The 24902-nt window shown below is 40.5% G+C and overlaps 1 protein-coding gene across 1 annotated transcript in view; it reads left to right on the forward strand.

Annotated features, from left to right (window-relative positions):
• The first annotated feature begins 260 nt into the window (after nucleotides 1-260).
• The window catches only part of MICU2 (mitochondrial calcium uptake 2), a 77385-nt gene continuing 52743 nt past the window's right edge, over nucleotides 261-24902 (forward strand). Inside the window, exon 1 of the mRNA XM_081909401.1 lies at nucleotides 261-491. Coding sequence (XP_081765527.1) covers nucleotides 276-491 — 216 coding nt within the window. The 5' untranslated portion in view covers nucleotides 261-275. The remainder of the gene's footprint in view (nucleotides 492-24902) is intronic.

A 24902-nucleotide genomic window follows, 5' to 3' on the forward strand; every position in this document is an offset into this window, starting at 1 on the left:
TTTTTAATATTTAATGCTGTATTGTTTTTAACACTGGATTGGAAGCCACCCAGAGTGGCTGGGGAAGTAAATAAATATGTGCGCGGTATGTATGTATGTATGTATGTATGTATGAATAAATAAATAAATAAATAAATAAACGTGTGAAGGAGCGGCGGGGCGGGGGAAATCATCATCATCATCCCGGAAGCAGCAGCAGCAGCGTACGAATCTACCTCTTAAAAAGTCTATAGTTCCTGATAGGTGCTCGCGGCGCTCTTCCTACTTCCGGGAAAATGGCGGCGGCCTGGAGAACCGTTTGGGCGGTTGTCTCCCGGGGATACGTGAGGCGCGGCGGGGCGCCGGTGCTGGGCAGCCTGTGGGCCCACAGGCCCCGGGCGGGCCCCTGGCTTGCCACTGCCGCTCTGGTCGGAGGCGGCGCGCTCGTGGGCTTTGGCGGAGGATGGAGCGGGCAGGGCGGGAGCGGCGGCTTCCTGACAGTCCTGGCTCAGGTAGGAGACGAGGAGCCGCTGCCGGCCTTCCTCCCTTTCCTCGGCATGGAAAGGACCGCGGGAGCCTCGGGGGCCGAAGCCAGCGCGCTTGCCCAGCCCTGTTCCCTGTTCCTTGGTTGGTTTCCGGGCGGTTTGCGCGGCTCCCTGCCTTCCATCGAATGGGAAATATTCATAACCCGCCTCTCACGGCAGCGTGTGCCCGGGCGGCGTGGCGTTTCGGATGCGGGCCGCGTCAGTCCTGTCGCAGCAAGAACTAAAGGGGCCCGCCTTCAATACTTGGCACGCCTCGTTGGGGCTTAAGCTCTGGGAAACCCAAGAGTCTCATGACCTGTCATCTTTAGACGCAGGGATTTTGTTGTTGTTGTTTAGTCGTTTAGTCGTGTCCGACTCTTCGTGACCCCCTGGACCAGAGCACGCCAGGCACTTCTGTCTTCCACTGCCTCCCGCAGTTTGGTCAAACGCATGCTGGGAGCTTCAAGAACACTGTCCAACCATCTTGTCCTCTGTCGTCCCTTCTCCTTGTGCCCTCCATCTTTCCCAACATCAGGGTCTTTTCCATGGAGTCTTCTCTTCTCATGAGGTGGCCAGAGTATTGGAGCCTCAGCTTCAGGATCTGTCCTTCCAGTGAACACTCAGGGCTGATTTCCTTCAGAATGGAGAGGTTTGATCTTCTTGCAGTCCATGGGACTGTCTCCTCCAGCACCATAATTCAAAAGCATCAATTCTTTGGCAACCAGCAACTGTAAAAAGGACGGTTTCAAGCAGTGGGGATCAGCTAGAGCTTAACAACAACAACAACAACAACAACAACAACAACAACAACAACAACAACAACAACAACAACAACAACAGCAGCAGCAGCAGCAACAACAACAGATACAGAATAAGCACAGCAACACAACAGTGAAAAGGGTTTTTTAAAAATGAGTTCCGCAAGGCTGAATATAGAGGCATAAAATAGAGTTGTTTGCCCAAGTGCTGTTGACTCATTTATTGCTGCTGGGTTTTTTGTGCTTCAGAGGTCTAAGGGAGTCTGTTGGCACTTTTGTCATGGGGGAGACAATGTGATACATGGATATGATGGTGTTAATAATAATAATAATAATGCCCCACCCATCTGGCTGGGCGGCTTACACCACATGAAAAATTGTAAAACATTAGACATTAAGGCAAAACAAACAGACAGACAGACAAACCAACTCCACTGAGGGCAGTTTTATACTTTTGAGTTGCAGCGCCGATACCTAAAGGCGGAGTAAAAAAAAAAAAAGAGGAAAACTCAAGGAAGTGGTTATATGTGGATGTGGGGTGAGGGGGAGAATGGCTTATCTAGAAAATAAATGCAATGCTTGCTGGCTTTCCAGTACTGTACTGATTCTTGGAGTTTGAATAAGAAGCAGTGCTGTCGTGCTGTGTTAGAAGAAATACTTTAGGAAGGGTGGGTAGGTTTGAATCAGAAGTTGGTGTCCTCTGAAAGTAAAGGGCAGTTAAACTGAGCTTGAACCCTGGGAAGATGGAGGGACTCTGGGTTGGTGGTTTCTGTGTCTGGGAGATCAACCAGTTGCCTGTTAATGGATGGGGTTGCTCTCCCTATGAAAGAACAGGTTCGGAGCTCCTGGATCCATAATTGTCACAGGAAGCTTAGGTAGGTTCAGTGACTAGGAGTTCATTTACCAGCTATGGTACTGTGACCATTCTTGGACAGAGATTGTTTTACCATTGTGATTCATGCATTCATAATGTCAGGCCTTGATTATTGCAAGGTGCTCTATGTGTGGCTACCCTTGGACCTATTTCAGATGCTCCAGTTGGTACAAAATACTGCAGTTAGACCGCTGATGGGGATATGCTATTCGCAGCACATACTTGGGTGTTCAAAAGCTTGCACAGGGCCAGGTTCAAGGATCTTTTATAAATTTATAATGACTCTGACAAATTAGGTCCTCAATGATTTTTAATCCCTTTTATCCCTGCCAGATCACTGAGGTCTTTGTGAAAGTCCTTGTTACTGGTGTCTTATATATCGACCAGGATTTCTGTGTCCAGTATTGTGGGCCCAGTTTTGTGGAACTCCCTTTCAGTTCTAGTCACACAGGCTGTATATCTTGAGCCCACTGAATACTTTTTTATTCTAGTGGGCTTTAAAACTGAAATCTGATTTTATATTTCTAGTACACCAACTAGAGATAGTTGTAGTTAAGTGGTATACTAATTTTTCACATAAAATAATAATAAAATGGCTTGACAAAAGATGTGAAGGAAGATACATGGAAGTTAATTGGCAGCAATATATGAGGAGCACAATTACATTTCACTTTAAGTGAGTAAGTCAGTATTTACAATGCTATTGTTGTAAGTAAACCTGACAGGAGGAAGTGTACTTGCTTCTGCTTAATAGCATATATTATAGGATAACAAAGGTGTTAGTCACTGGCAGTACCTGTGGATGAATAAACATCTGTTTTCAGTCTTACAATCAATTAATTTGTAACTGGTTTACATCAACTTGTGATGTTTAATTTTCCATAATGCAGTCATTATAGCTTAGCTGCTATATGTATTTTAAGTTCCATTGGGCTGATGGAAGTTACTTCTGAGCAGTCATGTATAAGATTTTATCACTAGGGCATTCATTGTTCAGCTGTATGAAGCTAAAGTTTAGTCACTAAACATACATCAAAGTATCAAATAGTTCATTTCCTTTAGTTTATATTGTACTGGCATAACTCTAGTATAACATACCGTATTTTTCCATCTATCAGACGCCCCCATGTATAAGACGTCCCCTATCTTTGGGGACTCAGATTTAAGGAAAAGGGGGGAGATATATCAGTGTATAAGACGCCCCCTAATTTTTGAAATTATTTTTTAGGAAAAAAGCCTAGACTTATATGGTATATTCTGATGGACAATATTTTTTCCCATTTGCACTATGCCAGAATGTCAGTGTGTAAAAAGTTAGGAGCTTGTGTTATCTGTGTAGCTCTCACCTGATGCTTAACTTTGTTTACATAAAAATGTACTGAATTGGTTCCTGTAAGATTAATATATATTTACTCATTCATTAAAAAAAAATATTTCACAAGTAAAATGCTCAACTATGCTGTCTGAATTGCATCATGTAGGAAGCCATATGTTTTAAAAACAAATAAGGACATTCATTATTTCCAAAAGAAGTTACTTACAAAACACCCTTTATGTCCATCTCTGTCCTTAAAAGGCCATGGGAATTACGTGGTTGCTGTCTGGGGTTACTTACATTCCAAATATCAATGCTTTGTTTCTTAGGGGAAGTGAAATAGGATAAACCTTATGTCTCCTGGTGAGTACAGAGAGTCTCCAGATCCAAATAGGAAGCATTGTGTCTATTTCTAGACACCCAATAATAATAGAACTGGTGTAGCATAACGACTGAGGGTAGAAGGAAGGGAAGTCCCTGGTTCAGACTTTTAACTACAAATTGCCTAGCAGGCCTTAAGAGAGCTGCTATTTCCCACCCACTCACAAATTTACAATATGAGGAAACTTTGTGGCCTTAGGTCTCTAGTAAGGATTACTGTGTTATTGTGCACGAACCATTCTGAACACTTGAAATGTACTAATCCATATACATGTCATGTTGCTTAGACTTTTATGTTGTCCACCTCTGAAACTAAACTTTTGTTAAAATGTAGTGACTCTTGTAATTCTCCACATTTAATTTAAAATACAATAACTTTCAGTTTATTCAAATTGTGAATAATTTCAGTCGCCCTCCATTTCTTTCCCGTTCTCTGGATCTTTCCTGTTTTAGAATTTAGGATGAAGGTAGTACATCAGATTTCTGCAGTGCTCAAAATAAAAAGCTTTTTCTTCTGTGTGGACTCCGCGTAGCAATTAGCACAGTCATTTTCCAGTGTTGTTGGATGCCAGACATAGTGATACTTCATACTTGTTTATCTTTAGCACTGTATTTCCAATATCGGAGTCACAGTAATGTACTGCAGAAGATTTTGAGATGGGTCACTTCTGTCAAACATCTGTTGTTGGCTTTTACTTAATGTTTATTTTCAGACAGCTTGCAATCCTCTGCATTAACATGCCACTACACAGCATGCTCCTCTCATTAACCAAGTTGGGCTTGGAATGTCTTGTCTTCATGGGTTTACTTTTGTGATCTTAAGCCTTGAGCTCAGCCAGTTCTTTGGTACAGTGATTTGTTTTTGCATTTAATGGCCCTTCTAAATTCTGTGTATTAACTTCAGCTTCTAAATCAAACTAGTCTTTGGTCCTTTCTCTAGATTTATTCTCTGGATGCAAAAAGCTTAGCTTTGGAGTCTTCAAAATTGCTTCATTTTTTATTTTATTTTTTAAAGCAAAGCGATTGTCTAGATGGGCTTGCAGTTCAGACAAATGCTTTAAAAATCATAGAGCACTTTATGCATTGAAAGTATTATAGAAATTACCAATAATTTAACTGTACTGTTAATGAGGTATTGTAATGGGTAGACTATACCTTTATTAAGTCCTATCTAGGGGGTGGTGTGCATAACAAATAGTATCCTATACATTGAGTTGTGCTTGCAGGCTTGGAACAGAGCCATTCTCAGTGGGGGCTGAGTAGGAGTTGGTGGCCAAGTTACCTTCAGTTCTAGAACTCATCAACTTTCCTTCTAATTCCCATCTTTATTCCTCAGCCCATGCATTCAGGTCAATGGCTGATGGGAATTGTAGTCCAAAACATCAGGTTTGTGAAGGCTCCCTTGAAAGATGAAATACAAGAAGATAAAGACAGATGATGTACATATTATAGCAGGAAATTGTTTTGTTGTTTTTGCTATATGTATCTTTGTTACGGGAACTACGGGAGGATGTTAGAGGCAGAACATTCTCTTGTTACCTACATTATGGGGAGCTGGCTCCAGGCCTGTTGGCAGACCAGCTCTGTGTTAGAAAGATGTCTGCAAATGTGACATGAAGACTGGCAACATCAATCCCACCGTGTGGGAATCCCTTGCAGACAACCACAGTGCCTGCAGACAGACAATCAGGTTGTGTATCCATAGCATTGACCAGAGGAGGAATGATCACTGGGAGGAGCACAGAGTGAAAAAGCACCATGGTGCATCTGCAGGAGCACAACAGCCCCGGCTGCAACAAAACATGTCTCTCCTGTATCAGTCCTTACAGTCACAGCAGGCACTATAACCTTCCAATAGTTTGACTTCACCTCCAAATGCTCACTCTTCCATTGTCTCCTGAAAAAGACAGATGCCAACCAACTATCTGTATTATTATTTATTAGACCACTATAACACCATCAGTTTACAAACAATTAAACACAATTAAAATTGTGAAATTAACAAGCTCATTTAACAAAGCAAGGTACAGTGCCTGACATAATAATTTTGCCACAAGATCATTCATAGATGAAAAATCGAATTATTCACTGAAAAACTGATGAGTAAACAACATCATTTCATGAAGTTATAGCCTGCAACAATCTCTGGTAATAAAGTCACCTACAGAAGGATTGCTGTTAGAACATTTAATTTAATCAACAAGTCTTCAAATTATGTAATTACAACACTATTCATTGTTCAAATTGATTTCTTTCCTGCATATATTATGGCTTAGAGCATTATCAAGTTTCACAATATCAAGAATTGGAGAACCTGTTTGCAAGAAGTATACATAAGTGCTTGATGCTCTGCCAGGAGCTTCTACCAGCTGGCTCAGTTGTATGAGCTTATGTGGGAAAAGTCTAGAGTTCCTATTTTAATCTCTTTCCCAGAATATAAAAACAACTTGAATTTGTACAAGCTTCTGCTTAAAATGAACCACAGATTCTAAATATGTGTGCAAATTGTATGATGGTGATAAGTGGGTATAAAATATACCTAATTACAGTACTATAGTTTTCGTATTATACATTGCTAAGCATGTGTACTTAGAACTAAGCCCCATTGAGTTTAGTGGGACATACTCCCCAGTTAATATGTATCGGATTGTAGCCTTAAGCATCTTGCAGTGGATATTTTTTCCCTTTTCGTATTATGCACAACAGGAAAGCAATGTAGTCATTACTATTATGGCCTATGTTATGTATTTTTGTGTGTAATATTTTTCTCAAATGATATCACAACCCTGAGGTCAGCATGTCTTGTCTTAGTTCACTGTCTTTTAAACCCCCAAACCCCTAACAAGATTTTACAAATCTTTCCTGGAAAGTCTTTTTATTATATGTTATAATCAAGCTAGGAACTCCCCATCCTGCTTTTATTCTGTATTAAAACATGTTAAAGAAGCTCTTTAAGTATCATGTATCCCTGAAGAAGTTTAAATAACTTGGGTATTAAATATATCCCAAGTATCATGCTTTGCATTAGTGACATACAGACATTGTCATGTTGAGTGACCAAAACAGTCAATAATATAGCAAGTATGGAATCTGTAAGGCCATAATGTTATGTTTAAATTTAGAAATGGATTTTACTTAGGGGTGTGCACTTGTTTCACAACATAGTATCACTTACAACTTTTTGAAAGCAGGATATAAATATCTTGAAACTTTGACTCTGAAAATATAGTGGATCCATGCTTTGTGTTAATATTTCAATTAGGGTTCTGGAAAATATCCAGTACCCTCTTATATACTTGCTTTTCTCTAATTTGCTTTGTTACGGATATTCATTACTTTTGCTATGTGAGATTAATTATGGAAATCCTAAGCATCATTTGCATTTATGCAACAGTGTCTTTAAAATATGCTGTATGACCAAATGAGGATGGTGTTGATGGCTGTTGTTTGTAGGACAACTCCTGTTCTTTCCTTTCTGTCAACAAATGCAATACCTTTAGTTTCCATAAGTGTTGACAGATCAATTAGCAGGAATCTAGGTAACTGGGGGCAGGGAAGCATTTTGTCTAAATTATAAAATATGGCATAAACAGCAAATTTTAACTGCATTGCCAGACTTCAATTTTCTGTGGCTAATTAATTCTCATAGACACTAATTAATTGGCAGGTGTTCCAGGGTCCATATATTCACATAAACAACACTTAAAATAAGATTGTGTGCATTATACAATTAGTTACATTGTGTTGTAGCCAATGGTGCATGAACAGAGGCAATACTGTACAATTTCTGCTTCGTTTCCTTTCCTCTCCTTCCCCCTGTACTCCGCCCAAAAGGCCTCCCTGGAGGGCCAGGGGACCTATTGAACATTGTGGACTGTATCCTACAGGGTTCCAGAGGGATGCAGAATCAGCCTAAATATTGAATGCTTAAATATTTAATGTTAATGGATACAGAATGTCCCTAACTGGTGTATATATGATTATTCCTCCTCTATACTTGTATGGTTAATCTTTCTGTTGTATGTCAGTTCAGTTGGAATTAGCTCTGTGATGTGCCTACTTTGGTGATAAAGCATGGTATTCGGGCATACATAAGCCCAAGGAGAGAAGTCAAAGAAAAGTTTTCATAGCAGTAAGGAGTTAGATTGCCTCTTGAAGACTTAATTCAGAAATAACATGTGCTGGGGAAAGCTTTTGGGTTTAAGGACATGCGCACACCAAGGGCACATTTATAGAGCTCAGTTCCTTCCAACCTGCAAAAATCTTTTCAGGCTCAGCTTATCTTTGCTGTAGAAAGGATTCTGAATGTGAGTTTGGGCTCTAAGAAGCAGCCAAAGGGCTGTTGTGCTTAATAACTGACAAGGGGAGAGTCAGGGGGCTGAAGCATGTTACTAAGGGTCCCACTTGAGTACTTTGTGCTAAGGAGACGCAGGTGGCTCTGTGGTTTGAACCACTGAGCCTCTTAGGCTTGCTGATTGGAAGGTCGGCAGTTCAAATCCACCCAACAGGGTGAGCTCCCGTTGCTCTGTTCCAGCTTCTGCCAACCTAGCAGTTTGAAAGCATACCAGTGCAAGTAAATAAATAGGTACCGCTGCGGCGGGAAGGTAAACAGCATTTCTGTGCGCTCTGGCTTCCATCACGGCAGTCCATTGTGCCAGAAGCGGTTTAGTCATGTTGTCCATGTGACCCGGAAAGCTGTCTATGGACAAATGCTGGCTCCCTTGGCCTGAAGCAAGATGAACGCCACACCCCATAGTTGCCTTTGACAGGACTAAACTATCCAGGGGGTAGCTTCTGTGCATTATTAGCCTTGATGTTAATTTTCAGTTTTCCAATCTCATGTGGTTCATGTGGTGGTGTTTGTCCTAAGTACAACTGCTCTAAAAGAGTGCTGCAAATGTAAAGGGAGGTACATTGGTATTTCCTTGTGATTCACTTTATTTAGCCATGTGGCAGTGTGTTCCAGACCATTCCAAACGCCTTCCAGTAAATGTGCTTACAGAAGACTGTGGCACATCTCAAGTTGATTTTTAGTGCTTATTAGGTCACCCCTCAAGCAGGCGTTCTGATTCTTTCTTTCTTTTCCCCCCTCCATCCATCAATCAAAGACACGAGAGTGTGCTGAAGTTTCTAAGAGTTGGATAGCCTATACAGCAGCGGTGGGGAAACCTGTGTGGCTCAAGGGCCACTTTAACTCATGGTCAGCTTTTGGGGGATGTGTGCTGCTGGTGGGCATGAGCACAGGCAAAAACAGATAAGACATGGGTAGAAGAACATAGACCAATGGATGTGGTTCTTACATTGTTAGAGAAGATTACCTTTCAGCCATGCAGAAATTGGAGGTTTCTGCATGCACTCACATCTCCATCCTCCATGTGTTCATGCAAGAGACCGTTATCTCAGTTCATCGACATGTTCCATGCGGGCAGCAGCACTTGAGGAAGGTACACAGGGAAGCCACTGAAGGGGGAAAACGGGGGAGGGAGAGGGGCCTGAGGGCCAGATAAGAAAGGTCTGGAGGGATGCATCTGGCCCTAAGGTGTGAGGTTCCCCAGCCCCACCATTTACAGACACAGTAATTTGCAGGAATAGCTACATGCAGTAAAAGACATTACAGTGGTACCTCGGGTTAATTACTTAATTCGTTCCGGAGGTCCATTCTTAACCTGAAACTGTTCTTAACCTGAAGCACCACTTTAGCTAATGGGGCCTCCTGCTGCTACCGCGCAGCAGGAGCATGATTTCCGTTCTCATCCTGAAGCAAAGTTCTTAACCTGAAGCACTATTTCTGGGTTAGCGGAGTCTGTAACCTGAAGCATATGTAACCTGAAGCATATGTAACCCGAGGTACCACTGTAATGCTGCCTGGAAATGACACAGTATTCAGCTGAACTGTTAGCTGTTGTATTTTTCAACTGGTGTAGCTTTATCTGTTGCATTTTATCATGCTAAGTCACTTTGAGATTGCCTTTGTAAAAAGCCACCAACAAATCTAGTAAATCATCATTTACTAGATTTAGCCCATCACAGTTGTTTTGTTTTTCTAAGTTGTGTTATTATAATTATTATTATTTATTAAATTTGTATACTGCCCTTTATCCATAGATCTCAGGACAGTTCACATAAAATTACAAAATAAAAACCACAAAATACATAATAAAATTAAGAACAACAACAGACCAATAATCCCTCCTCCCACAACACATTTAAAATGTCAGCACTTTAAAATAAACATATGCTTTGGAATCAGTAGTCATTAAATTATATCTACCACTTTGAGAATGTTTAGTTAGCTATGATGGAGAGTTGGTAATCTGTTTCATGTAATTGATGACAATAAGTCTTTATATACGCTGGAAACAAATCAGACCTTTCTAAAACCCAGAAATGTCAGAACAGAGTCACAACTTCTCTAGAGGATAAAATGTAGTGCATTTTAAATGGCAACGAAAGATACCCCTGACAAGTAGGTTCAAACAAAACAAAATTACTGGAACAGATCAAAATGAAGGTGGTATGGCTAATAAAATAATAGCAGTCTTGGGGCCTGTAATTCCTCCTTAGATTAGATACATGATATTTTGTTGGCACAGAGTTCAAACACTTATTCCCATACTATTAGTAATTTGACTTCAGTCATGCACAGGCTTGTTGACAGCTATTTACTAGAAATCTCCTGTAAAGTTGGGAAGGTAGACCAGGTATCCTGCTGTGCAGCAATAAAGGTATTGGCATACCAGCTGCAAGGGCTATTTTTAGCTCAAGCTTTAGGTTTATGATGGCATTGTGTATTAGTAATAAGCGCAGTAAAATTTCAAAGTAGTAGAAACCTGAACATATTCTGGCATTATGCTGTTTTGTTCCTCCTTTGAGCAACTGGGAATTTAGACCATTCCATCCATCCTGAGTGTGTTATAATGTGTACTGTTTTGAATAAGCCTTCTTGTAAAGCTAAAACACCTCTACTACACATTGGACATATTTCATATAGACATCAGTTTTTTGTGGATACATAGCTTGACATCTGGAGGGCTTATATTGACTTATATGTTTAACTTAAAATATGCGTTATATGGTTATTATGGTTTTCTATTACCGACTATGGTTTTCCATTCCTAGTAGCATTATTGATATATTTTCCATTTGCTTAATTTTATTTAATTCCATTTAATTCCATTTTTAATTCACCCTGCCTTTCCCTTGTTCAGTTTTCAAAAATAATAATTTAAAAATGCTCCTCTTAAGGCAGCTGAGATCTACCCACAGAAGAGCACTGTTCACTAAATGCTGTTGACTTTTTTAAAGTCACAGGCAGGGAACTGACCCAGGACTGGGAAAGTGCCTGCTGAGTAGAAGTTTGATCCATTTGAGCCACCATCCTTAAATACAATTCCACATTATTGCTCCCACATCTGACAGAAGAACATGAGCAATGTCTTGGCATTTAGTATTGACAAAAGCCTATAAATCTTCTAAAATTAAACTGTCCATTATACTCCCATTCAAATCTTCATTAATTACACACATAGTCATGTTTATGAAAATAGTATTAACAATAAGAATATAATTTCAGAGTACTGTACTAATGTATTTAATACAACAGTAGGTTAAATTATAGTGTATTTTAAGACTTCTCTGCCAAGGGCAATAAATTTAACAACATGGTTATTAAAACCTTTGTATAAAACATCATAAGAACAATGCAGACTAAACTATTCTTGCATCCGAAAAGCTGGAATGCAAAGAAGTTTTTATTCTTTATTGCCTCAAGTAAAAATTCTGTGGAAACAGATAAGTGATGACAAAGCTTTGATGTTAATAAACCCAAATGGAAGTCAAAAATCAAAGTGTGTAAACGGCTAGGTTATAAAAAGAGAGATGACAGAGTTATACCCTGTAATTAGGTGTAATTTGTGCTTTTGGCACAGCTATTTGTCCTGTATGAATGAGAGGCTGTCTTACATTTTCTTTGCTTGTATAATAGAATTACAGTACTGACACATCTACTTAAACATGTACAGGGTTTCTTTCTTTCTTTCTTTCTTTCTTTTTAAAGTATTTGACAACAGCAGCACCCCCTCCCCCCTTGAGATGCCTGGCTTGGAGATACATAGCTTTAAAATTGGAAAACTTGAAGCAGCAACTTACCTGGTGCAGGTATTTAGTAGAAAAAGTAGTAGCAAAGTTTTGGGGTGGTAGTAAAATACAGGAAAACCACAGTTTACCTTTCTGGCACAAGTCTTAACCGCAGATGTACTACAAGTTGTCCACAAAGACAAGAGAACAATTGAACAATTCAATTAAATAATTTTGTGACCTTGCTTGTTTAAGAGCTGCCTAAATAATGTCTGATCAGGGTTTCAAAGTAATTATATACTAAAAACAACACAATTGTGTTGGCTGTGCTACTGGTCTGGGTTCCATGTAATTGCAGCATCTCCAGGGTTATCAACTTTTTCTGCAACTGGAAGTTGAGAAGGAATGAGGAAGAGAAATCTTTTAACATCAGTGAAACTAGGATTTTATGTTACATTTTTGTAACATTTTTGGTTGGTTATTATTTACAACATTTATAAAAGCGTCCTCATATTTTCTGTTGAATTGTCATCATGCTTAACTCTCTAGTAACAATTTAATAACAATTTAACAATATAGTCCCAATTTTGTATTGCTGTTTCATTATTGCCTGTGCTAAAATTATACCCACGTATTACCACAGTACCATGTATTTAACCTACATGTCCTTCTGTAGGTTTCTAAAAGAGAGATTGCTAAATTCTTAGGTTTAAATCCAGAGTTGCTTAGAATCTTGAGCCTTTAAAATGTACAGGATGTGCTGCAGGCTCAAAAGTAATACCATTTAGTTATATGGGGCTTACTCCCAGATATGAATGAGTATTGGGCTGGAGCCTTAGTAAACCTTTCTTGTGAGTTACTTTACTTTTTCTTGAATTGCCTCCTGAAGACTTATCTTACCAAAATCCTCTTAAAATTTCCTATAAAGCTTTGGTCAGAGGTCATCACAAACTTCATTGGTTTGTAAATACTTTGTTGTAAAATTGGTCATAAATTAGTGTAATTGTTTTTTGCTTAGAAATAGAACTGTCCTTTTGTGACAAGTGCCATTAAAGTTACATAAATATTGGGATTCCAGTTTTAAAAATACATGAAAATTCTCTCTCCACGAGGTTTTTAAACTGTTTTTTAAAAAACATTTGACTGGGGAAAACATAAAGAGGTAAGTTTGAAATCATGAAAAATTAGGATAGTATTTGCTTTCCTGAATTTTGTGTCAACATTTGCTTTATTCCTGCTAGGCAGCGTACAGATTAGATAAGCATGGCAAGCAACTATATATGAGAGGAAAACTAGCTATCTGGAACTACCATAGCTTACCTTTGATCCTGGAAATAGGATCAGAGACATCCAATGCTGTGGGGTAGAAGAAGTTCATTCCTACTATGTGCTTGGCATCTTTATGAATTGTCTCTTTTCATAAGGTCCTAGTACTTCAGTCAGGGTAAAATGCACCCCCCAGGAGATAGCACAGGGAGGTGTCTTGGTTTAGTTAAGAGGTGAAATTACAGGGAATCAGGCAGAGGGCCTTCTCGCCGGTGTCGCCCTCCCTGTGGAACGCCCTCCCATCAGAGGTCAAGAAGATAAATAACTATGCAACTTTCAAAAGACGTCTGAAGGCAGCCCTGTATCAGGAAGTTTTTAATGTTTGATGTTTTATTATGTTTTATTATGGGTTAGGAAACTAGCCAGCCAGAGTGGCTGGGGCAACCCGGCCAGATGGGTGTGATATAAAGAATAAAATTATTACTTATTATTATTAATGGGTTAGGAGTAAAAAGTTAGCTATGAAAACTAAGGTGATCTAGTTGTTTATGGTGTGTTAGGAGTCCTGGATTCAAATCGTTGCGCTGCAGACAGTTTGGACAATTCTGCACAGCTGTAACACTCTGCTCTGTTTAAACAATTCCACACTTGTGAAATAGACTTCCATTAGCACAAAGAGAATTTCCCCTTCCTCTTCTCTCTCCTGCAGCACCCTCTAAACCCCACAAAACTTCTGCAGATGTTTGCGGGACCCACTGGAGCAGATTGGGTATGTGTGACTTTATTGTCACATTTACTTTATCTAAACTTTTTTATTCTGCCCTTGGGGACACAGGTGGCACTGTGAGTTAAACCACAGAGCCTAGGACTTGCCGATCAGAATGTTGACAGTTCGAATCCCCACAATGGGGTGAGCTCCCGTTGTTCAGCCCTGCTTCTGCCAACCTAGCAGTTCGAAAGCATGTCAAAGTGCAAGTAGATAAATAGGTACCACTCTGGCGGGAAGGTAAACAGCATTTCCGTGTGCTGCTCTGGTTCGCCAGAAGCGGCTTAGTCATGCTGGCCACATGACCCGGAAGCTGTACGTCGGCTCCCTCGGCCTATAAAGCGAGATGAGCACTGCAACTCCAGAGTCGGTCACAACTGGACCTAATGGTCAGGGGTCTCTTTACCTTTACCTTTATTCTGCCCTTTATCATATTACATTTCAGGGTGATATTCAAACACCATGTAAACTACAGGATCTGAAAAGATTAAAATCCTGTCTGATGTGAGACTCAAAGAAAAATGCATTGAATGAGCTCTTAGAAATCAAATGAATTTTCTTACTTTGTAAATTATTTGTCAGTTTTCTTAGTTCAAGCTTGACTGGCAAATGACAGTTGGTGCTGGGAATTTAGTACACCCATTTGTGGATATATTGAGATTTAAAAATAACACATACTTTTTAAAACATCTAGAAGCTAGCTTATTCCCTGTAACCTTTGTTTTGCAGATGGATTTAGAAAGTATGCTGTATTTAAAATCTGAGCATGGATTTAGAGCAGCTTTGAAACTGTTCTTATTGTGGCAGAATAGGAATAGTGTGACATGACTACTTAATCTTTAGCTGGGCCAGGGATTCTTTATACATAATCCCATCTTTTTTAAAAGATGGTAATGCAATGTATGTAGTGCACTGCAAAATGGTTAAAGGAAAACTTGTTAAGCCCAGAGGCCTATAATGGAAGCATTCAGTAAACTGCTTTTGAAGAGTGTTTTGAGTTTTAACACTCAGATTTGTTGTTCTGGAGTTTGTGAGGTCCTCTAGATGTTGCTAGGAATGCTGTAAGTTGTAGTCCAAGATCTGGAGGCCAAGGGTTCCTTTGTTGTATTGCTTCATTTTGATTAACATTTATATCTTTTTAAAAATGTTACTGCCATCCCTCTTTATAAAGAGAAAAAAGGTGGTGTTTGATTTATTAGTTAAGCGTCAGTTATCAGTGAGAGTTAAGAAAGCATGTTGCATCGTTATTAAATACAATTCTCATTCTTTTAGACCACTTTAAGTTTTTTCTATAGAAAAATGTTACCTAATATGAAAGTTAAAAGATCTCCTGCTGTTCGTTGGGAAGCTGAACTCTCTTCATACTGGGTACTAGAAAACTTGTTTTGTGTGTTGTGATGGACAACAAAAGCAGTGATCTTTAGTTTGTACCTTCTGTGGCTAATGGATCGTGTGTAAGTGGAGTGCACTACATATACTTAACACTAGCTTTGATGTCTGAAAAATCACTAAAGGATCTTGTTTGAAAAACAAACCTCTTGCCATATTTGTCAGAGCAATGAAATGAGCATCTCTTGAAAGCAACTATGTTGCTGTAGGGCAGGGGTCTGCAAACTTTAAGACAAAAAGAGCCACTTGGACCCGTTTCCGAAGGAAAAAAACTGGGAGGCGCAAAACCATTGCGACATTTAAAACAAATATATCTCCGGAGCCGTGATCTGACAGCGGGCGGGAAGGTGACATCGGGACAGTGCGTGACTAACGCACGCACCGCCCCCATGCGAGGTCACAGCCAGTACAGCGCCCGCCACAGTAGGGAGTGTCGGGGCGCACAATGCCCCTCCTCCCCTCGCTAGTATCCGCCCCGGAGCCGTGGCAAAGGTGTAGAAGAGCCACATGCGGCTCCGGAGCCGTGGGTTGCAGACCCCTGCTGTAGGTTATTGAAACAAATGTTCCTCAGAAATCTGAGTGAATTGTAAGGAGCTTCAGTTGTTTTATTCTTTATGGAAATTTTGTCCTTGATGAACCAGCTGTGTGGGCTCGCATAGTTTGCTTCTGTTCTTATGAATGACTTTCTAAAATAAAGAGAACTACATTGGGTCAAGAGGTTGCACAAAATACTTAGGGAAATTACGATCCTTCACTGGCATACTCATGGCACATACTGGTGGGAAATGATCTCTTGTGTGTGTACCACTTCATCAGAATTAGTTATCTATATGAGCAGGTTCTACATCTCTATAACTGATTTTAAAAAAGAAAAAACCCACAGAACAACTGTGTGATTGATTAATTTGGGCATAACGTGTATGGTTCTCCACTTCCAAGCAAAGGAGTGCCAGAGCTCAAGCTCAGTAATAACTTTGAATAATGTTTTGCATGGAAAAAAAGATCTCAGTGGCCAAGCTAGGGGAAATGCCTGCATAGAAATTAGTGACCCACATTCAGTTGAAATACACCTGAGCTAGATGGACCAATGGTCTGACTTAGATAGCTTAATAATAATAATAATAATAATAATAATTTTTATTTATACCCCGCCCTCCACAGCCAAGGCCAGGCTCAGGGCGGCTAACAAGCAATAATAAAAACAAGTTGAATGAATACAACTTAAAAACAAGATTTAAATACAATTAAAATATTGAAACATTAAAATATTAAAATGCAGCCTCATCACAGGAGGAGTAAGGAAAAAGAAAAAAGAAAGAGGGGGGGGGAATCAAATTGGCTCCAAGCCAAAGGCCAGGTGGAACAACTTTGTCTTACAGGCCCTGCGGAAAGAAATCAGATCCTGCAGGGCCCTGGTCTCATGAGGCAGAGCGTTCCACCAGGCCGGAGCCAGAGTTGAAAAGGCCCTGGCTCTGGTTGAACCTAATCTAACTTCCTTAGGGCCTGGGACCACTAGGGTGTTGCTATTTATGGACCTTGAGGCTCTCCGTGGGGCATACCTGGAGAGGCGGTCCCGTAGGTACAAGGGTCCTAGGCCGTGAAGGGCTTTAAAGGTCAAAACCAGCATCTTAAATCTGACCCTGTACTCCACCAGGAGCCAGTGCAGCTGGAAAAGCACTGGGTGAATATGCTCCCATGGCAGAGACCCCGTGAGGAGCCTCGCTGCTGCATTCTGCACCCGCTGGAGTTTCTGGGATAGCTTCAAGGGCAGCCGCGCGTAGAGCGAATTACAGTAGTCAAGCCTGGAGATGACCGTCACATGGATCACTGTGGCCAGGTCGGGGCGGGAAAGGTAAGGGACCAACTGCTTGATGCGGCGAAGGTGGAAAAATGTCGCCTTGGCTGTTGCTGGAATGGACAGATTCCTGCGGAATAAGACTACCTTCAGTAGTCAATATGCCTCTGTGTAACTATTGCTAGAAATAACAAATGGGGAGAGTGCTGTTACACTCATATCCTTCCTGCAGGTTTCTCACAGTCATCTGATCAGCCACTATAAACCGTTAAAAAATGAGGAAAAAGCAGCTCAGCTGAGCAAAGCAAAGCAAGCAAGAGTCTTTTCTTATATTTTTTTTTTGCTAGCCATTATGAAAATTCTAAACTAGATGGGCCTTTGGCCTGATGCAGCAGGGCTCATCTTCTGTTCTTCTTGTATTGGGCAACTTCAAGAAGCCCAGTGCCTCTCCCAGTACTTATGCTTTGCGACTGAGAACCGTGAAAGAGTGATGTACTGCCTAAAGCAGATATCAAAATTGTAGAAGTTAAATAATGATGCTCGTATCTGTTGCTATTTCTATGATGTGTCTATTTTTGCCAGAAAAATATGTGCAGTTTATGTGACCTTAAAATGGTTGGCTGAAATCCTTTAAGGCAGAAGATACCATACCACAGTATAAATAGCTGTATAGGTGCCAACCATAAATAGGCAAAAAATAATGTGTCTGACTTTAGAGTCATGTGGTTCAGTTGCATCACGTTTGAAAAATAACTGGGAATGGACGTTTGAAAAATAACTGGGAATGGACGGGTGCTGAATTAATGGTATAGTTAAGCTTGTCATTAACACTTACGGCAGGGTTCTTTTTTGGAAACCATTAATGAAACCTCAGCTTTTTAGCAGCTGCCACTTTAAGAAAGCACCTGAGATCTTTAAGGTGGCAATAAAATCATTGTAACTTTTAAGTAGTCAATGTTTTTTAAATTAACATTATGCAGAAAAATGGTTAAGGAAGCACTATTTAATATGATGCATCAACAATTTCCCCTGGTTGTAGGAATTGTAGGAAATCACTCTGTATTGCAAAAAAAAAGTAATACAAAAACTCCTATACATATTCCATGTTGTAGCAAAAATAGTGAAGTTAAGTGAACTTAAAAAAAAATCAAAAAATCAAATGGAGCTTTAACAGCCTCTGCTAAAATACTTTTTAGAGCTATAAACTAACAGAATAACAGGTGCTCCAGCTTTTGTTCACCTATGCTTATGGAAAATTCTTAAGCTGGTAGCTTGCTGTGTTTGTGGAGCCAACAGAGTAGGAGAGCCATAAAACTAAGATGAAATACGCAACTAACTATATTTTATCATCTATTATTTATGTTTGCACAACTTAATTTCCATCTTATTTGAACAACATTTTGTGTTTTGTACACTTCATCACAGAATTTGGTTCCAAGCTCACAAAATACACACAATCCTGGTTTTTTAAAAAGTACCGTAATACACAGATTAAACATGTACGTTGTTAAAAATGAGTTTTCCTGGGGGGGGGGGGGACTGTTTTGAAGGGAGCCCTTACTTTAATTGTATTTATTTAAATCTTTAGCAGATTGTCTTATAAATCTAGGGTCATGTACTTTGCGTGCCTTAATATAACTTATGTGGTGATTACAGATTGTATAAGGGAATGCTACAATACATTTATGGCAATATAAAATTAAAATGCATGTGTCACACGGTATCTTGCCCATTGCCATTCTTCTTACTCTATGTTGACTTCATCTCAGATAATAAAAGCAAGACAAAATAAAAATCACAGGTTTTACAGGCTTTTGGTTCCCCAATGTATGATGTTTATTTTTGGAACAACATTGAGAACATATGTCTGGCTTTTTTGTTGTTGTTGCATAGAGAGTATTGTCAGTAAAGCATTCTTGGTCCTCTTTAGTGGTCTGTAAGGGAAGAGCTAACTCAACTGCATTTGGTATGACCTAAAGTTTCTAGCTGTGCTGAACTTGTGCATGGAGAATACTTTATTCCCACTAGAAGAAAGGTGTAACATAATATGGTTGCAGAGGTGAAACCCTTAGATAAACTCTCTGAATCGACAGTTATACTAACAAATAATGTAGTTCTTATTTTGTCTGACTTGCAATAAATTCAGGAAGGAAATGTCAACATAGTTCTTTCTTTCATCCGAACAGTCTTATGGGGGGTCATTGTTGCAGGATGACACCTTGCTGGTTTTCATCTTTTGGGGTTATGTCTGTACATAAGGAATAAATGTGTTCATTGCACTTGAGTGGCAGAACAGTTTCTGACCAGCTTATGAAGAATTGTCTAATAAAGAACAGAAAACACTTTTGGAATGTGCCACATTTAGCCAATCCAATGTATCTTTATTTGGAAGCTTGTTTCATAGGTAGGATACTGTTTGCAATTATGCTGTAGGCACATCTGATTGTGAGTTATGCTTGTAGATGGTGTTCCATCCACATGCTCTGTTTGAAATACATGTGTGAAATGGATGGAAAATATTTTTTTCTTCCTTTTTGAGTGACCAAATATTGCAGCAGACATGAAGGGAATGCCTTTTTCATCACCTGCAACAAATGAATAGCTTCTACATATTTTTTTGTTCCTAGGAAGCTGACTTCTCAGCATTCATTGTATTGAGCTCGGAAGGGAAAGTAAAGGAAATACTATAGTCAGGTAACTGACCCAGCAGCTGGCAAATGCAGCTGATGTGGAAAAATGTAAAAGAGTTTGCCTGGGACCAGAAACTTAAAGGCACTATGTGCCTAAATGCAATCATTCAACACCCGAAAAGGATTTTGAAAAGTCTTTGATGGAACAAAATCATTGGGACCAAGCAGCTAGTTGCACAGCTGTAAGAAAGTTACTAGGCTGAACTTACAGATGGCGAGAATGCAAAACAAAAAGTGACATAGTACAAGAGCTCTACTGTATCACACAATATGTTCCGTTGATCATAAAAGGCAGATGATATTGCAGCATGGACAGTGCTATTGGCAGCAAAGATGAATCATGGACATGGTAAAAAAGATTAGCAGAAGGAGTTAGGGCAGAACACAGTTCTGTAAAGTGTGTAAAGCATGTGTTATTAGAATAACTGAAAGCTGATTGCTTCCTTTTGGTACTTACTGCATGTTGGCTTGGTAATTCTTGTTCTCCTGAAAGATTCAGGGCTGCTTCTTACAGTTCTACAGAAAGTGATGCCTGAATTTATAGATCTATAACATATTATCCTGTGTTAACTTACTTTCAAAGCTGGCATGGGTATAAACTGGTGTAACATATTACTGATTGGCACCCTGATACAAATTCAACTCCTAACTGCACCCCTCTCAATACACAGTTGAGAGTAGTCCTCCTGTGCCTCTGTTTTAACTGGTGAGAAGTGTTGCTTAGAACAAATATATGGGAAGTGGGAAGCCTATGCATGATATTGAGTGATTCCCAACATTGGTGTTACTGAGAGTAGAACCATTGAAATCAGTTGATTTTTACTTAAATCCATTTATTTTAGGTCCATCCATTCTCAGTATGACTAATGTTGGATATCACCCTCAAAAAAAAGGCATCATTAGTATTGATTACTTTACCAGAGTAGTTATGTATAAATGTATCACTTTATTTGTTTTAAAATGAAAATTGAGGTGACCATTGACTGAAAAGCAGCAGTCGTTATCAGGGCTGCAGCATTTACCTGATCTCCCATCAGAGGCATTGCTGTAGTTGCTGCTGCTGTTTCTTTGGTGATCACTCATAGCCAAGTAAGATTGTCTTCCATGAACATGGTCTTAACAGAGAGTCCGTAAGTGACTGCGGAGGCCAGTTCTGGATGTCAGTGTTTGTAAAAAGCAAAAAAAAGGAGGAAAAGGTTCTGACCTCCCTTTGCCTCTTCAGCCTGGTCCTCGGACCCTTGTCGGCACAAAAAGAGTCCACGAGAATATCCTTGCAGAGTTTTATTCTTAAAAGTCTTTGTGCAAAACACGACTGAATAACTCCACACACCAGCACCAACCAACCCAAACACCAGCCTCAGCAACAAACTAACATTTCTCACTTATATATACAACTTGGTGCAGACCGCTGAGTCATGCTGACCCAGCTTTATTCGCATTAAAGAAACAGCGGCCATTTTAGCCGTGACACCCCTTCTGTTTCTTTAAATGCGAAAAAACCCCAACAGAAACAATACATACATACATACATTAAATACATAAACCCAGTTTTGTCATCAGTTCATTATGGCATGTTGCTGGCAAAGGCTTGGTGAACAAATCAGCAATATTATCTTGTGATTGACAATACTCCAGTTTGATTACCCCATTCTGTACACAATCTCTAACATTCGCATGACGGATAGCAATATGTTTTGATGCGGATTTCATTATTTCCGAGCCCGCTAATGCAATGCACGATTGGCTATCTTCATACACTTGGATAGGCAAATCAACTTTACAATTTAGATCTTTTAGTATCTGTATAAACCACATGATTTCATTGCATGCTAGCGACAGGCTCCCATATTCTGCCTCACAGGATGAGGTTGCAACAAATCCTTGTTTCTTTGACCTCCATCCAATTATGGAATTGGCAAACATCATAACCATTCCACTTGTAGATTTTCTGGTAGCTACACAGCTTCCCCAGTCCGCATCAACAAATACTTCTAGTTTTTCGTCTTGTGTACTAGATATCTTCAAACATACATTTAATGTCCCCTTTAGATATCTGATAAGCCTTTTCAAAGCACACCAATCAGCAGTACTGGGTTTAGATACACGTTGACTCAGAACATTTGTAGCACATGCAATGTCTGGCCTTGACCACTGGCTTAAATATAACAGTGATCCTATTTTTGAGTGATACAACTCAGGCTGACCAAATTTATCATCACACACTGTCTTTGGGAAATCTGGTGTCATGGGAGTCTGAACTGGCTTGCAGTTTTCCATGCCAAACTGCTCTATCAAACGAAGAATTTTCTCTTTCTGACTCAATAGGAAGCTTCCATCAGCTTCCTGCCTTACTTCTACTCCCAAGTAATTGCTTACAGGCCCCAAGGCTTTAAGCTTAAACCTCTTTTCCAGTTGACTTGTGAGCTTCTGGATCTCATCTGTGGAACTCCCTGCCACAAGCAAATCATCAACAAAGACTAAGAGCATTAGATATTTGTTGCCTGATCCCTTGGTGTACAGGCATGGATCAGCCACACTCCTTTTAAAACCAAGTTTTACAAGGGCTTCATTTAAACACTGGTTCCAACACCTTCCACTTTGTTTGAGACCATAAACAGCCTTTCTCAAACGCCAGACTGCACCATTCTCCTCTTCAAACCCAGGGGGTTGTCTCATTAATACTTCATGGTCTAAATTTGCATGCAGATATGCAGCATCAACATCAAAATGGTGCACTGCTAGTTGTCTTACAGCAGCAATGGAAAGCATTAAGCGAAAAGTTTCACTCTTTACAGTGGGAGAAAACACTTCATCATAACTCTCCCCTTTAATCTGAGTGAACCCTCTGGCTACTAATCTGGCTCGAAAACGTGGTTCCCCAGATGCAAGGGTTTTCCTTTTGTAAACCCACTTGCATGACACCACTCTGCCACCAGGTGGCGGCATTATGACCTCAAACACTTTGTTACGTTTAAAAGAGTCCATTTCTTCTTTCATAGCTTGTTCCCACAAAGCACGTTCCCCAGGGGGTAAGTCTAAGACTTCATTATAACTTTGTGGTTCCACACAACTCACATTGCATACTCTCACTCCTCCTAGGGTCAAACGCTGAGGAGGTACACCCTTGTTTGAACGCTGGGAGCGCCTAGGCACTATTACTTCTTCTTCCCCCCTTATCTCTGGCTCTTCTTCCTCTTCCTCTAGAGAAGTATTATCTTTTGCCACATCTTTTGGGGAAATCTGTGCCTCCTCCTCCTCCTGCTCCTGCGTTGCCAATGGCTGAGAAGAAGCCTCTTCTCTTACTTGCAGGGGCAGTAGGCAATCTGGGTTGGCATGGATCACAGTCCATCTGTCCTGGTCAGCGAAGTCTGCACTTCGTGACAGAACTACTCGTCCTGGGCGTAAATTGAAACGCCACCCTTTGCCATAGGACTGATATCCCACAAACCGCAGTCTCTGCGCTCTAGCACCCCCTTTCTGGCGCTGAGCTTTGGGGATGTTTACATGTGCCCAAGCACCCCAGTTATGGAGCATTGTCCACTCTGGTTCTTTCCCAAACAACACACGATAAGGAATATCTTTTATAGAGCTAGACCAGGTTCTATTAATCAAAAAGTTCGCTGTCAGAAAAGCCTCACCCCACAGCCTATGGTTGTGACCCAATCCTGCATCCACTAGCAGGCAGTCCTTTACTGACTGTATTACAGCCCCGCATCTTTCACACAGACCATTTTCAGCAGGGCTATAAGGGTTAGTCAAACGATGAGTGATCCCCTTACGTCGCAACCATGTCCCAAATTGTTTGTTCAGAAATTCTCCACCCCTATCTGTTTGCAACTGCACAACAGGGCGAGCGAAGAGCTTTTCAGCTTGGGCAACCCATTCTCTGAATGTGGGGAAACACTCAGATTTCTGCTTTAACAAAAACAACCAACTAAAACGTGATTTATCATCAATTACCAGAAAAGCATATCTGGCGCCTCCTTCAGTCTTCTGTGGAAAAGGGCCTATCACGTCACAATGGACAAGTTCTAAAACCTCTTTAGATACTCTGTCACTTTTAGAAGCCACAGGCTTCCTCTTAGATTTGGCCATTTTACATACATTGCAATCTAGGAAACAGTTACAGCTGTTTACTTTTAGGTTCTTGCACACCTTTTGCATCTCTGAAAGCACACGGAAATTGGCGTGACCCAGTTTTCTGTGCAGTTCATGTACACACCCCTTATGAACTGGCAAATTATCCTGAACCACCTGGGCTGCTTTAACAGGCTTGTCCTGCATTACATATAGCCCATTTTCCAACTTTGCATGGCCACATACCTGAGTTCCATTCTTTATCAGACAGCCATCCCGTGTGAAGTTAACACTATACCCTGCATTAATCAAACAGCTTACAGACAGCAAACAATAGTCCAAACTGCTGACAAACAGAGTCTCTGGTAGAGTAGTGTTCAAGCACTGCAGGAAACATGTTCCCTGGCCATCAATCTTGCTTCTACGACCATCAGCAAGATAAATTGAGTCTTTTCCATCAGCTGGCTTCCCCAGGGTCTTAAAGTCCTCCCGACTGTTGCAGATAATCCTGCTGCTCCCAGAGTCCAGCAACCATGTTCCTCGAGGTATCTTCCTCTCCTCTCGAGAAAATGCAGAAACAAACTGAGCAGAACGCGTGTTCTTCTTCTCTGAAGAGAACCCCTTCTGCTTACGTTTCTGCGTTGATTGCTGTCTCTGCTCCACGTCGTCTCCTGGAAGTCTTGCCCTGCATTGACGTTGGAGATGCCCGGGTTGGTTGCATCTATAGCATCTCCTCACTGCCATGGCCAAGTCCAAACCTTGGCGTTGCTCCATTGGCAGATTCTGCTGCTGGCCCCCTCGACTGTAACTCCTCCGCTCTTGGAGTTCAGCTTGTTTATCTGACCTTCTTTCTGCTTCTTCGGTCAATCTTCCAACCACATACTCAAGGGTCAGATCTCGGGGACGCATACTCTCCATGCTGTTAATCACGGACAACCAGCTTTCAGGCAAACTTGAAAGAATAATGTAGGTTTGGTCAGTCTCATCATAACGCTTACCTCTCTGCTGTAGT

This window comes from Podarcis melisellensis, assembly GCF_964234715.1.
Source record: "Podarcis melisellensis genome assembly, chromosome: 4".
In the NCBI taxonomy this organism is placed as follows: domain Eukaryota; kingdom Metazoa; phylum Chordata; class Lepidosauria; order Squamata; family Lacertidae; genus Podarcis; species Podarcis melisellensis.